This window comes from Plectropomus leopardus, chromosome 21 (genome assembly GCF_026936395.1).
Source record: "Plectropomus leopardus strain MGB_pleo_1.0 chromosome 21, ASM2693639v1, whole genome shotgun sequence".
Taxonomy (NCBI): Eukaryota; Metazoa; Chordata; class Actinopteri; order Perciformes; family Serranidae; genus Plectropomus; species Plectropomus leopardus.
This window is the reverse complement of record NC_142196.1, coordinates 27,139,753-27,153,148: the sequence shown is the minus strand read 5'-3', so window position 1 is coordinate 27,153,148 and position 13,396 is coordinate 27,139,753. Positions and strand designations below refer to the sequence as shown.

At 34.1% G+C, this 13,396-nt stretch overlaps 1 protein-coding gene across 2 annotated transcripts; it reads right to left on the bottom strand.

Moving 5' to 3' along the window:
* Positions 1 to 407: 407 nt before the first annotated feature.
* rmc1 (regulator of MON1-CCZ1) lies at positions 408 to 13,122 on the bottom strand. Of its 2 annotated transcripts, XM_088072070.1 has the most exons (21): positions 12,906 to 13,122; positions 11,307 to 11,383; positions 11,067 to 11,151; positions 10,589 to 10,645; positions 10,371 to 10,457; positions 9,413 to 9,553; positions 8,813 to 8,916; positions 8,160 to 8,249; positions 7,861 to 7,966; positions 7,385 to 7,493; positions 7,236 to 7,280; positions 7,075 to 7,128; positions 6,545 to 6,673; positions 6,201 to 6,307; positions 5,991 to 6,110; positions 5,635 to 5,712; positions 5,406 to 5,510; positions 2,772 to 2,840; positions 2,529 to 2,616; positions 1,764 to 1,901; positions 408 to 915 (listed from the first exon to the last, which is right to left on the bottom strand). In XM_088072070.1, the coding sequence occupies exons 1-21, from the start codon at positions 13,002 to 13,004 to the stop codon at positions 836 to 838; spliced, it is 1,968 nt and encodes a 655-aa protein (XP_087928196.1). In that variant the 5' UTR covers positions 13,005 to 13,122; the 3' UTR covers positions 408 to 835. The 2 variants fall into 2 exon arrangements, with proteins under 2 accessions (XP_087928196.1, XP_087928197.1); XM_088072071.1 differs by lacking the exon at positions 408 to 915 and having other exon boundaries at positions 1,817 to 1,955.
* Positions 13,123 to 13,396: the final 274 nt, after the last annotated feature.

Here is a 13,396-nt window from a genome sequence, read left to right as displayed (position 1 = left end):
TGCTATACTAAAAATTTTTGGCCTTTTTCCAAAACTGTATGTTATGACGTGTCTCTACAGGCTATAATAAGTTGTTTTTAGCCATTTTTTGGACATTCACAATTATGTTGAAAAAATTTCAATATATGTCATCCTTCATAGAAAGGTTATACTGTGCATTTTTGAGTGACATACTATACTTGTTTTTTACATGATTTTGGTCAACATACTATACTATGACTAATTTTGTGACTTCTGAGCGACATAGTATACCTTGACATTTGCGAACATCCTATACTAAGACGTTTTTTGCCATACAATGGTATGGTATGGTATGGTAACTTTTTTTGTGCATGTTAAGCCCTTTTAGTCAAATTCTCACCGCAGTGAATGAATGCACCACAGAAAAAAAAGGTCTTGCACACAAATGTAATTCAATCTTTTATTGAATGTCAAAATTTAAATAGGCACATACATAATTTACAGACACTTTAAATATATTTCTGTTTTTAGTATCATTTACCAGAACTTTAAAACTTATTTCCAATGTTACGTGACACTGTTTAAGTCTGTTTAAGATTTAATGATAGGTACCCAGTAATACAGTAATTCCAATACATAATAAGCACATTATTCATGTTTAATGTACAAAGTAAAAGTTTCCTCCAGATTCTGTTTGTTTTGTGGTCAAGACCTTTCATAAAGACTTTATTATTCACGTATTAATGTTGGTTTCTCACCCATCAGGTTGTCTCCTGAATGTCCTCTGAGTCCAAACTGATGGAGAAGGACACTCCAGTCCGATGACGTCCTGGTAAGTTTATCGTCTTTGTGTATTTCTGGTCCTGGTCCTGGTTTACACAGTCGAGGGTTTCATCAGAGCATGGTCCCCAAACAGCTGCTTAAAGTAAACGACGTGCTCCTCGCAGTGCTCGCCTGGAGCGGGACACAGAGAGGTTCTCGTTAATACGCCACACCAGGGGCACGGTTAGCATTCGAAGTCTTAAATTTACTCTCAGATATTTCAAACATGAAGTTAATTTACTGCTTTTTGGTTTAGTCGACCGTGCACGTAGTCTTCGAGCTCATATGTAACTTTGACTTTGTAGTATAGCATGTCGAAAAACATCACAGTAAAGTATGTCATCCATAAACATCATAAAAATATCACAGCATAGTACATCGCCCGAAAAATCATATTATGTCGTCAAAAATGACCCTTAAACATCATAGTATAGTATGTCGTCAAAAAAATAAATCGTGAATATGTTTTAGTATAGTAAATCATACCAAAAAAATGTTAAAATTGTGTAATATGTCGCTCCAAAGACCAAACAGCAGTATAGTAAGTCGCTCGAACATCCACGGATGTTTGAAAGTATTGCATATGTAAAAAAAATTAATTACAGTTTAGCATGTCATAAAAAAGCACAAAAAAAAAAGTTATAGTATAGCATGTTGAAAAAGTGAAAAACTGTCATCGTCGTATGCGATAATAAAAAGTACAGGACGTTATTAACACTTTATAAGACTTCAGCATCAAATTAATGGACATTCAAACACATTTAAAACATCTCAGTGAAAAACTCAAAGTGAAACAGTGAGTATGATTTTGGACGATATGATGTCGGCTGTTTACATTTATCCTGTGTGTGTGTGTGTCTGTGTGTGTGTGTGTGTGTGTGTGTGTGTGTGTGTGTGTGTGTGTGTGTGTGTGTGTGTGTGTGTGTGTGTGTGTGTGTGTGTGTGTGTGTGTGTGTGTGTGTGTGTGTGTTTCCTCTCACCGGGGTTGAAGCTGGGACTTCCTCTGAGCCGCTGGTTTCTCTGCTGGAACGACCTGAACACGGTGTAGAACAACATCTGGTCTCCGGTCTGCCGCGCCGCGTCCAGAAACTTCCTGGCCGACACGTTGTCGTGGCCGCCTGCGTCCAGTCAGACCAGCTCAGGGTTAGTCATCACTTCACCTGTGCTTTTACCTGTGTTTTTACATACAAATACTAATTCTGTTTTTTTTTTTAAATCTTTAATTAGTTGAGTTCAAATTATTTAATGTTGCTTAAAGACATCAGTTTAACCTTTTAGGGCTTTAATATAACACACACTCGTACCGGCCCACACACAAAAACAGGATGTTAAAAAATATTCTATATATTGTTATGTTATATTTTATATATTTTAGAATTTTGACCCTTTAAATGTCAGGTTTTTGTCATGATGCCACTGTTGTTTTAGATTTAAAAAACAATATGTCAATGATCAGCAGCATCATAAATTATTTTTTTGTGCAGTGTCAATTCATTAGTATGATTTTTTAAATCTGAGTTTTAAATGCCAGATTTTTGTGATGAATTCACAATATTTTAAACACACAAAATTATTATTATATTAATTATCATATAAAATTATGATTCATTATTTTCAATTTACTACATGGAAAGTAGATTTAGTACAAAATCTGGACTACATTTATGACATGAACACAAAAAGAATGAAAACAATAAAGGGTTAACGCAAGTTTGTTCCCGTAGATAAATTAAACGTCAACGTACCGACGCTGCGGATGAATCTGAGCGCGCCCAGAACCTGCTGCTTCGACAGAAGAACCTCGACGATCTCATCGTTGGCTGTGGAGAGACGCTGAAGACGCCAAACACTCAATCAAGACAGAGACATTTTAAACAAAGTCTGTCATTATTTAAAGTGCGTGCGTGCGTGCGTGCGTGCGTGCGTGCGTGCGTGCGTGCGTGCGTGCGTGCGTGCGTGCGTGCGTGCGTGCGTGCGTGCGTGCGTACCTTCAGCATGTCCAGTGACAGCTGGTGAGCGGGGGGATACGTGCTCTCCAGAGAAAGAAGCAAACAGGCCTGAACACAAACAACAAACAATTCAAGGGTTAATTATTAACTTAAATGTACAATAATTCAATTAAATTTCCGCCAATTAATCAAATGTTTTTTCCTCTGACATTAAATTGACATTTTTGGGTTTTTTAAACAAGAAAACAAAGAGACTCATGTTTGTTTGTTTGTTTGTAGACAAAAAACTGATCAATTGAATGATTGAATAATTGATTTATTGAATAATTGATTGAATGATTGATTAATTGATTGATTAATTGAATAATTGATTGATTGAATAATTGATTGAATGATTGATTAAATGAATGATTGAATGATTGATTAAATGAATGATTGATTGAATGATTGATTGATTGAATAATTGATTGATTGATTAATTGATTGATTAATTGATTGATTGATTAATTGAATAATTGATTGATTGAATAATTGATTGAATGATTGATTAAATGAATGATTGATTGATTGAATAATTGATTGATTGATTGATTACTTGATTGATTAATTGAATAATTGATTGATTGAATAATTGATTGATTGAATAATTGATTGAATGATTGATTAAATGAATGATTGATTGAATGATTGATTGATTGAATAATTGATTGATTGATTAATTGATTGATTGAATAATTGATTGATTGAATAATTGATTGAATGATTGATTAATTGATTGATTGATTAATTGAATAATTGATTGAATGATTGATTGATTGAATAATTGATTGGTTGATTAATTGATTGATTAATTGAATAATTGATTGATTGAATAATTGATTGAATGATTGATTAAATGATTGATTGATTGATTGATTGATTGAATAATTGATTGATTGAATAATTGATTAATTGAACAACTGATTTAATGGCTGGTTAATTGAACAATTGATTGATTGACTGATTGAATGATTGATTAAATGATTGATTGATTGAATGATTGATTAATTGATGGATTGAATAATTGATTGATTGATTAATTGAATAATTGATTAATTGATTAATTGAATAAATGATTGAGTGATTAATTTAATGATTGGTTAATTGACTGATTGAATAATTGGTTGATTGAATAATTGATTGAATGGCTGGTTAATTGAACCATTGATTAACTGAATAATTTGTTGATTGATTAATTAATTGATTGGTTAATTGAATTATTGATTGATTAGTTGAATTATTGATTCACTGATTGGTTAGTTAATTAATAAAGTGACTTCATCTAATTCACTGAATTTCATTCATTTTCATATCTTTGTCTTCTGTGACTCTGGGCGACATTTTGCAGCAAACGTTTCAGCTCACACATTGAAAATAGACATCACACTTTTTTTTAAACATTTTTATTCACAAATTTTCATTTTTTATGCTTTTGGACCATGGCAATAAATTTGTGGACTCTTGATTGAATCTTGACGTAAGAAATGAAAAAAAAAAGTAAAGTAAATAGAGTTCATTTAAAAAAAGGTGGATTTGATGCTGCGCTTTTACTGCTGTTAATGTTATAATAATGTTTTTATGACTATTGTTTTAAAATATGTATTTTTATTTATTTACATTAATTTTTTTCTTACTTCTTGGCGCTTTCATATATACTAATTTTTTTTAACATATCATTTTAATCCTCATTTTCTTCAGCTGTTTATTACAATTATCTAACCGAGAAAAGAAAAGCCCTCACTCTTATTTTAGTCTTGTTATATTTTTCTTTTTAGCAAAATTTCTAACGTCAAAAACAGACACCAAATATTGTTATTTTTCAAGTTATTGTAATCAATTTAGAAATTCCAGTATTGAGATCAAACTATTGGTTGACTGCCGATAATATGTTTTGTTTTACCTGGATGTTGAGTTTGCAGGTATCTGATCTGAGTTGTTTATATTTGATGATCATTATTATAAGATTTTGTTTGTTTGCAGATTTAAAGGACTAGGCCATGATTTAAGTTCCATTATACAAATTGAAAATTGAAAATTAAATTAAAAGTTGGATTTAAAATAATCTAAAAATAATTGCGAATATTTTTTAAAAAGCATAAATATTATCTAATAAATGTAATTAATGAATTAATACATTTAATAAATATGCGGCACAGCGTGATATTGGTTGAATTAAATATTTGACATGATAAAACAATGTTTCCAATTAATTATTTGATTGAAATTGATTTTATTAAAGACAAACTGGTCGACATTATTTTTGTTATTCAATAAATGAATTTATTGTTTTTTTCTTCAAAGGTTTTCAGCCTAACACTCATACTTCAGCAATCATAACTTGAATAAATTGAGTTGAAATGAGTGCAGCTGTCCTGCGTCCTCTCTGCTTATTTATGACGGGTCAAATTCACGGAAACTACACAGTCATTTTTCTCTCTTTTAAATTAACTTTTTCACGCACGAAAGGAAAACTTTTGGAGAAAAATTTAATGTAATTAAATAAAATTAATAAATAAAGTTCAGGACTTATTTCCATATTAGTTTCATACATTTTTTAATTTGTCTTATACTGTTTAATTTTGGTCTAATTGAATTGTCTTGTTTTCGTAAAAACAGGCACAGTCGCTCACTCACCAGTGGTTTGGAGTCGCTGAGGACGTGATACTGGAGGAACTGGTGCAGCATGTAGAAGAGGTTGTGCTGCACCAACGTCTTTATCACCAGCTCGTACAGGTAATGCTGAAAAAATCACAAACAGATCCGTGAGAATATGAAGAAATGTTCGCTCAGCGTCGGATCATGATTCAGCAAACGGTCAGAAGAAAAGATTTTATTTATTTAGCGTCGCTCTGCTGGCTCTTACCTGCACGGTGATCTGGAACTGGTTCAGAGAGCGAATGTACTCCATCAGCACCGCGATGACGAATTTATGGGACACGCCCTGCAGATCGCACGCACACACACACACACACACACACACACACAGAGCAATTTATGGCATTTCATTTAATATCTGTATCTTTTTGTAGTCAGCTTTGTATGGACGTACTTTAAATTGCTGCGTTATCTTCTACATGTAACTGTACATGTATTAAACTAAAACAACTAAAAAACAACTAAAACTTAATCTGTTAAACAGACAAATTAAAGCTTAATTTTTTCCCAGTAAAAAAAAAGTTTTACATGTTTTTGAAGAGTGTGATTTCGGTTTGTGTTTACCTTCCTCTCGGTGAACGCCGACAGGACGTGTGTGTACATGTCCGACTGGTCGATGACCGCCTGAGTTCTGACCGGACGCTTCTGAGCCGCGCTGCCTCGACTCGGACCGGACTCCATCGCCTAAAAAACACAAAAACATCTCTGACATTCAAACACTGAGTCCACATTTTGTCCTTTTTGGGAATCAGGTCATAAACCCAGACTTCTCACCACAGTGTAGGTCTGCTCCGCCTCCAGGTATTCTTTATACACCTGGTTGAGTTTGTCGAAGACGGTCGCCACAACAGGAAGACTCCCCTTCTCCCCGCCCTCCAGGACTGAGAGGACAGAGACAGAAAACGTTACTTCAAACGCAACATTATTCATTTTTAATAAAAAAAGAACCAATATCTGTTTCTGCTATTTTAGTAGTGCTGATATTAACTGACTCTAATAACTCAGTTTTTAATTTTCTGTCATTTTTCTGGAGAAATTAGCTCCAAAAGTTCCACTTTAACACATCTGTACAGAGACAGACAGAGACAGACAGACAGATGGACAGACAGGGGACGTACTCTGTGAGCAGACGGACAGGATGACCATCTTGCAGTCTCTCCGTCGTAACAGGAAGTCCATCAGTTTTCCTTTGTCCTGCAGCAGGTTGACAGTCGGAGGCAACTTCACCTGTAAGTACCACAGGTAACCTGACACACACACACACACACACACACACACACAGAGAGAGAGAGAGAAATTAAAGACAAAAAATTTTGGGTGATTTTTACATAAAACACACCTTCCAAAATCAACATAAAAAAATACGTAATTCCAAACTGGAAAAACAGAAATTGTTGTTGGATTTTTAAATTTCCAATTGTCCTTGAACCATCGTGTGTTTTTATACAAGTTTGTGAAATTGAATTCAAGGCCTTTTCCAAAACTTTCAGGGTACATTTAGATTTTTTTTAATGAGCATATTGAAATGAATAGATAAACAACTGTGGCAGGTGGAGAAAGCAACATTTGTCTGCAGAAACAGAAAGAAACAAAATTAAGTTTGTTTTTGTGTGTGTGTGTGTGTGTGTGTGTGTGTGTGTGTGTTTACCTTCACTGGCACTGATGATGATGTCGGGTTGAAAGACGCTCCAGGAGGAAGAGTCTGAAGTTTCAGTTAAAGATGACTGTGAGAAATATTTTTCAAAAACTGCTAAAAACAGATGAACTTTTTAGAGCTGACAGCGTTTAAACTCTTTTTTTAGAGGATACAGAGCTGACAGGGAACCGGAGGCTGAGAGGGAACCACTGCCGGACCTGCACACACACAGAAACATCAACACACACTTTCATGAACTTTACTGTGTGTGTGTGTGTGTGTGTGTGTGTGTGTGTGTGTGTGTGTGTGTGTGTGTGTGTACCTGCCAGTGGTATCCTGTAGGGGTGTATGGAGCGGGCGGGTAGGACAGGTTGGTGTGTGTTGACGGCACAGTCCGGTTCCTTCAGCTTGATGTCGAAGATCAGAGACGTCTGACAAACACACACAGTATTAATACCAGCAGTGGTACAAGTATTTTAAGAAAAGTACTAAAGTACGAATACCACACTTAAAAAACGTCACAAGTAAAAGTCCTGCATTAAAAATGTTAATTTGTGATTTTGGTGTGACGTTTATTTAGAGTAAGTGACAAAAATCGAACTCGTTTTTGGTCTTCTACTTTCAACATTTATTTTATTTGGAGAATAAAATGGGAAAAAAATGGAAATGGAAAGTACTTCAGTTCAGTATTTGAGTAAATGTACTTCATCCACAGAAAAACACTGTGACAAAAACACCACACGACAAAATGTTTATCAATAATAACAAAAATAAATAAATAAAAACTGGGAATCGAACCTGTGAGCTCTGGTGATGAACCACCACCAGGTTGTCAACGATGTTCAGAGCAAACTTCCCCGTCGTGTTCAGCTTCAACACGTGACTCTTCTTACACGCACCCTCCCTGCACACGCGTGCACACACACACACACACACACACACACACACACATTTGAATAACTATAATCTACACATGCAAAGGTATGTATGTACAAGTATTCACTAATTTCTTTTTTATGTTAATGTCTTTACTTAAAAATGAAGTGTGTGTGTGTGTGTGTGTATGTGCGTGTGTGCGTGTGTGTGTGCGTGTGTACCTGGGTAAGTGATACAGCACCACCTCTGCACTGGGACTGTTGGCTGTTCTCGAGTGATGCTTCAGATACATGACAAACAGCTGACCGTAACTACAGAAAGAGACAAAGATTAATTAATAACCAACAATATTTGGACTATTCAGTGATAATCAACATTAAAAGATGACAACTAAAGAAAGACAAAAAAAAGAGCAATGCTGTGTGTAAAAAAACACAACCGCAAAGAAACGAGGACAAACAACCAATAAAAGTCTGGCATAAAAATGTTGAAAAACAGAAATACAAAAACATCGCAAAAACGTAGAAAAACATATGAAGAGACGAAAGTAGAATTAATTTGAAATGTAAAAAAGTGCAGAAAAAATAAAAAGCACCTCCAATAACAAAAAAATTAAGTATCACTGAGATCAAAGCAACTTCAAATACGAACAGATTCATGGCACATAATTTAAATAAATCACAGCTAACAGTTCCTGTCACTGCTGATCCCAAATTTCTAAAAATCAATCAGTAAATTGAATCAATCTGAAAAAAATAACAAATGAATAAAATAACAGAAAAAAACTGATTACCACTTAAAAACATAATCAAAATATTTAAATAAAAATTAAGCTGTTTGAACCTAATAAAAGAGAAGATGGACAACAACTCACATGGTTGCCATGGCGATGTCTCTCTCCGACAGGCTGAGTTTGGCCGGTTTGGGGACGACCGGCAGCTCGATCTCAAACTTGGACATTTTGGACATCGTCCCATTCTGAAAAACAAAACAACAAGCTGAATTATGAACGATGGGGAGTTAAAATATTTTTTTTATAAAGAAAATGAATCTATTATTAAAAACATTAAATAGAGACACCGAGGTTCCCACTACGCAATTTTGTCAATATTGAACCAGTAAATAAATAAATAATGCTATGAAATAAATCTGGAAATAAATAAATATGTAATAAATGTAAATATATACCACCCACCAACAATCTGCAAAGATTTTGGGCTCAACTAATAATTCATATACACTGCAGTGAAAATAAATAATTTTATAATTTTTTTTTGTTGGATAAAAAAGAAAAAGATTTTTTTTAAATTAAATTAAAAATAAATAAAATAACAATTCTATTAAAAATAAAAATTATCTTAAAATGTTATTTTTATTTTTACTTCAATTTTTTAAAAAAATAAATATTTTTTTAATATTTAGAATACGAAATAAATAAATCTAAAATAAATTCAGATGATGAGTGTGAGCTGACCCTGAAGGCGAAGGGCTGCAGGACGTTGCCCTGCACGGTGGTGGACAGCAGGATGACAGCCGTCTCTGGACAGTACTGGTACCAGTTCACGTTGATGCTCTGACTCTTCAGCAGCTTCAGACTGCGTTTGTCTGGAAACACCTGAGACGAAAAACACAAAACTCTGCAGATACTCTGTCGACATTCAACACACACCAGACAACAAAACTACAGACGTCCTCTGATTCTTTAACCACAACTGAGACATTTTGGACAGTTCAGGACATCTAAGCTTGTCCAGTGTTGGGTTTCCAAAACCAATACTTTTTGGTTCAGACCAAAATGTGGCTGCATGTTTACTCAGATTTATAATTTCATTTTCTCATCAGATGTCTCCTCATTTAAATCCTAATTATTCCAGTACTGAGTGTGTCTCTTAATCTTTTGTTAAGTCTGGCTGCGGCTGCATGTGTTTAGACAACATCTGACATTTAAATTTGCTTTGACTTCTTTTGTTTGATGAAAAAAAGTCTGAATCTCTCAAAGTTAAGCATCAAAAAAGCGTTCTTTTAATATTACTTGTTTGCATTTTAACTTCCGTTATTCAGTGTAGAAAGAGGAAACATTAAGAGAGAGGGGTTATGAAATGCAGCAAACGTCCCCAAAAATGTGGTTAAGTATTGAAAGCCTCCTGAGCTGCTGAGAACCGACTCGAAACCTTCAAACTCGACTATCAGCTGCACTTTGAAAACAAAACCGACACACGAATCATATTCAAACTAGAGTCCGCTTTTGGTCGGTTCCTGAAAATGTGACTTTAAAAATATCTTGTCAGGCAAATCTAACGAGGTTTCAAAATCTGTACATTTGATCACAAAACGCTTCATTATAAATTCTGCAAAGGCCAAACGTTACGCAGAGACCATCTCCGTTTAATACGCTGAAAACTAAATATTTGTCTTTAGAGGAGCTGTTTTACCTGGTAGAACTCGATCCCCTGATCTGTGATGAAGACGATCTCGTTCCAGTTGGTCCAACAGAAACCCAAAACACTCGCGTTCTTCGTCTGCAGGAAAATAAACGCAGAAAACAGTTTATTTACAGAGGGAAAAAAAGTGTTTTACTCATTTATCTGAGTATCAAATTAACAAAAAAAGATGGAAGTGTATTTCAAAATAAGACGATCATGTGGTATACCTTGCATTCCTGGGTGAACTCTGTGTGAGGATAGTCGGGTATGAAGTTGATAAAATCCTGCAGATAAAATCGAATCAGTAGTTTGGGTCAGAATCAAACCTTAAAGCTGCACAGGTGATCACACATGCTGCATTTCATTAACATTTCAATTTATTCAGAAAAAATCCAAACAATTCATTTTTCAGCTTATTTGTTCGTTTAGATAAAAAAAAAACAGAAAATGGATGTTAAACAGTTTACATGTGCAGGTGAGGGAGAAACCCGCCATAAAATAATAAAAAATGATTCAATTTAAAAATACAGCACCAACTATGCTAATCATCCAGCAGCTGCAGTGTTTTCTTTAAAAATAGGTTTAATTACCGCACGCATGTTAAGTTTGTTTCCTTACAGGATGATTTACTGTCTTATTTTCAATATTATTAATAATTTAACCTTTAACCTGGCAGCGTAGTGTCTCGTGTTTGGTCAAACTCACCACAGATTTTGACGTCCTCTGAACAGCCAGAATCTTATTTCCGATGGAGAACTTGATACACTTCACTTCTCCTTTATCGTCCATCCTAAGGAGGAAAACGCACACATTACGTGATCAGAAATACCTGCAGATTTTTGAAAATGGCTTTTAAAAGCTCAGCGGGCCTTAAATACATACTTAAATACAACCAATCGCAGACAGTTGATGGATTAATTTAATCTCTAAATCCTCCTGATTTACCTGAAGGCAACACTGCTCTTGTCGTCCGGGCCTTTGACCACCACTCCGGTGGCTCCCCCTGAACGCACCGCAAACACCTGCAGCCAAAAAAACAAGGCATGAAAAAACTGCATTATTATTAAATGATACATTTAATGTTATCCATTAAATACAAGTTAAAATAATTTAAGATTTTTTTTCTTGTCTCAAGCAATGTTTCAATATTCCTTTTGTGGTGAAATTATAACGTGTGTATGACTTAATGTATGATTTCATAAAAAGCTGATGAACCATATATGATAATATATGGTATGATAATACCAAATATTTAATTAATAATAAATTTGTTAAAAATAAAAAAATGAAAACAGATTTTATATATATATTTTTTTTTTTTTCCTTTTTTTTCTTGTGAGTGAGTTTTCTATACAGCAAATTTAACTTTCAGTAAGTTACATATTCATTGTTCTTCAAGAAATCAAATTTTGTGACAACATAATCTTTGAGGTACTATCCACAAATATACTGCAGTTGTGTACAGCTGTCATCACATGAGACATTGTGTCCCCACACACACAAATTTAAACATATTTATTACGTACAGACACACACAAAAAATAAAAATAGCAGTCAAATAAAACAACACCAAAAAAGTGCTAAAAAATCTAACAATTTTTTCAACATATTTTGTGCTTTTGTAAAAAGTTGTTTTCTACATTTTTTTTTGCTATTTGTGAAACTTCTAAGACCTAGAAATTTGCTTGGTTTAAAAGGTTTAAATACATGGGAAAGGCGTCCGAAAGCAGCACAAGAAAAGTGATGTCACTCCAAGTTTAAAGGTTAACTGAATTTAAAGATCTAAATACATCTGTTTTTTAAATCCCTGAAAGCTGAGCAAATTATGGAAAGATGCCAATGAGCAACAAAGGAAGAAATGAGCCAAAAATTGGCCAGAAATTACTGAAAAGTACAAAAAAGTATCCGAAAATAGGCTTTCAAAGTTTGCAGAAAAGATCTCAAGAAAGTTCAAAAAGTATAATAACAACATAATTTTAAATATGCAATCACGATAATAAACATTTTCTCATAAACATTTATTGCTTGCTTTTAAAGAAATTTCTAAAATTTTCTAAATCTACTTATTTCTTACAATCTGAGAAACATTTATTAGCAAGTTTTTGTTGCTCTTCATTTATTACTTGTTGCCTTTTTCTCATATTTTAGAAAGAAATCGCACCAGTTTGCTCAAGTTTAAAAGTTCAATTATTTGTGAAAAGCGTCTGAAAGCAGCACGAGAAAAGTGACGTTTCTCAAAATTTAAAATGATTAAATAACTTCAGTAAAACACCTGAATGTTTATTTCACAGCTGTTATCTAATGAGACAAACTTGTGGTTTGTTTTTAGCTTAACTACGCGACATTGGTCCGTCGTTATTTTTTAAATAAAGAAAAGACACATCGCCCAAAAGCAGCAGAGAACTTTAAATGAATCTAAACTGATGAAAAACGCTGTTGACATGTTGATAATTACCGTTATTTAACTTAAAAACGATCAGTTGGCGAGCTAGCCGCTTTAGCTTAGCTGCGTTAGCCTCCTCGATGCTAACTAGCTTAGCTCACCTGTTTGTTAGCTTCGTCGAAGAAGACGTTGTTGACGCTCGAGGCATGTTCAAACTGCACCGGGTTCTCACACAGCTCCAGGTAATGCTCCTCACTCATCCTCACGCGCTGTTTCTCACCGAAAATCGGTTTATTTTTACTGTTTTTGACTTCAGTCAGAGTCCGGCGGCGCAGCGGCGCTTCAAATCAGCTGCCCGCGAGCCCACTTCCGGTTCAAACTGACACTTCCGGTTACAGGTCTTCAAAATAAATAAACTTTCTTTTTACCGGAAGTGTAATGTTTGCCGTTGTTTTTAATCGTACGTATAATGCCACCTTTTTTTTTTATATTGTTAATTTTTTAAATTCTGATTAAAATTTAAATTCTGGAGGTTTTTCTTAATCTATTTCAAAATCTTTTAAATAAAGGCACATATTAATAACGTGTCAAAACTATGTGAATTATATTCTGCACATACTGTAACACTATTTCTATCACTAATAATTAGAGT

Bases quoted from the DNA above. Each gene is read 5' to 3' on its own strand.
- rmc1 (XM_088072070.1), bottom strand. From the start codon at position 13,004: ATGAGTGAGGAGCATTACCTGGAGCTGTGTGAGAACCCGGTGCAGTTT. The intron at 8,250-8,812 runs GTGAGTTGTTGT...CTCTTTCTGTAG, and splicing joins GACATCGCCATGGCAACCAT to TTACGGTCAGCTGTTTGTCA. The intron at 6,674-7,074 runs GTAAACACACAC...TGTGTGTGTCAG, and splicing joins CATCATCAGTGCCAGTGAAG to GTTACCTGTGGTACTTACAG.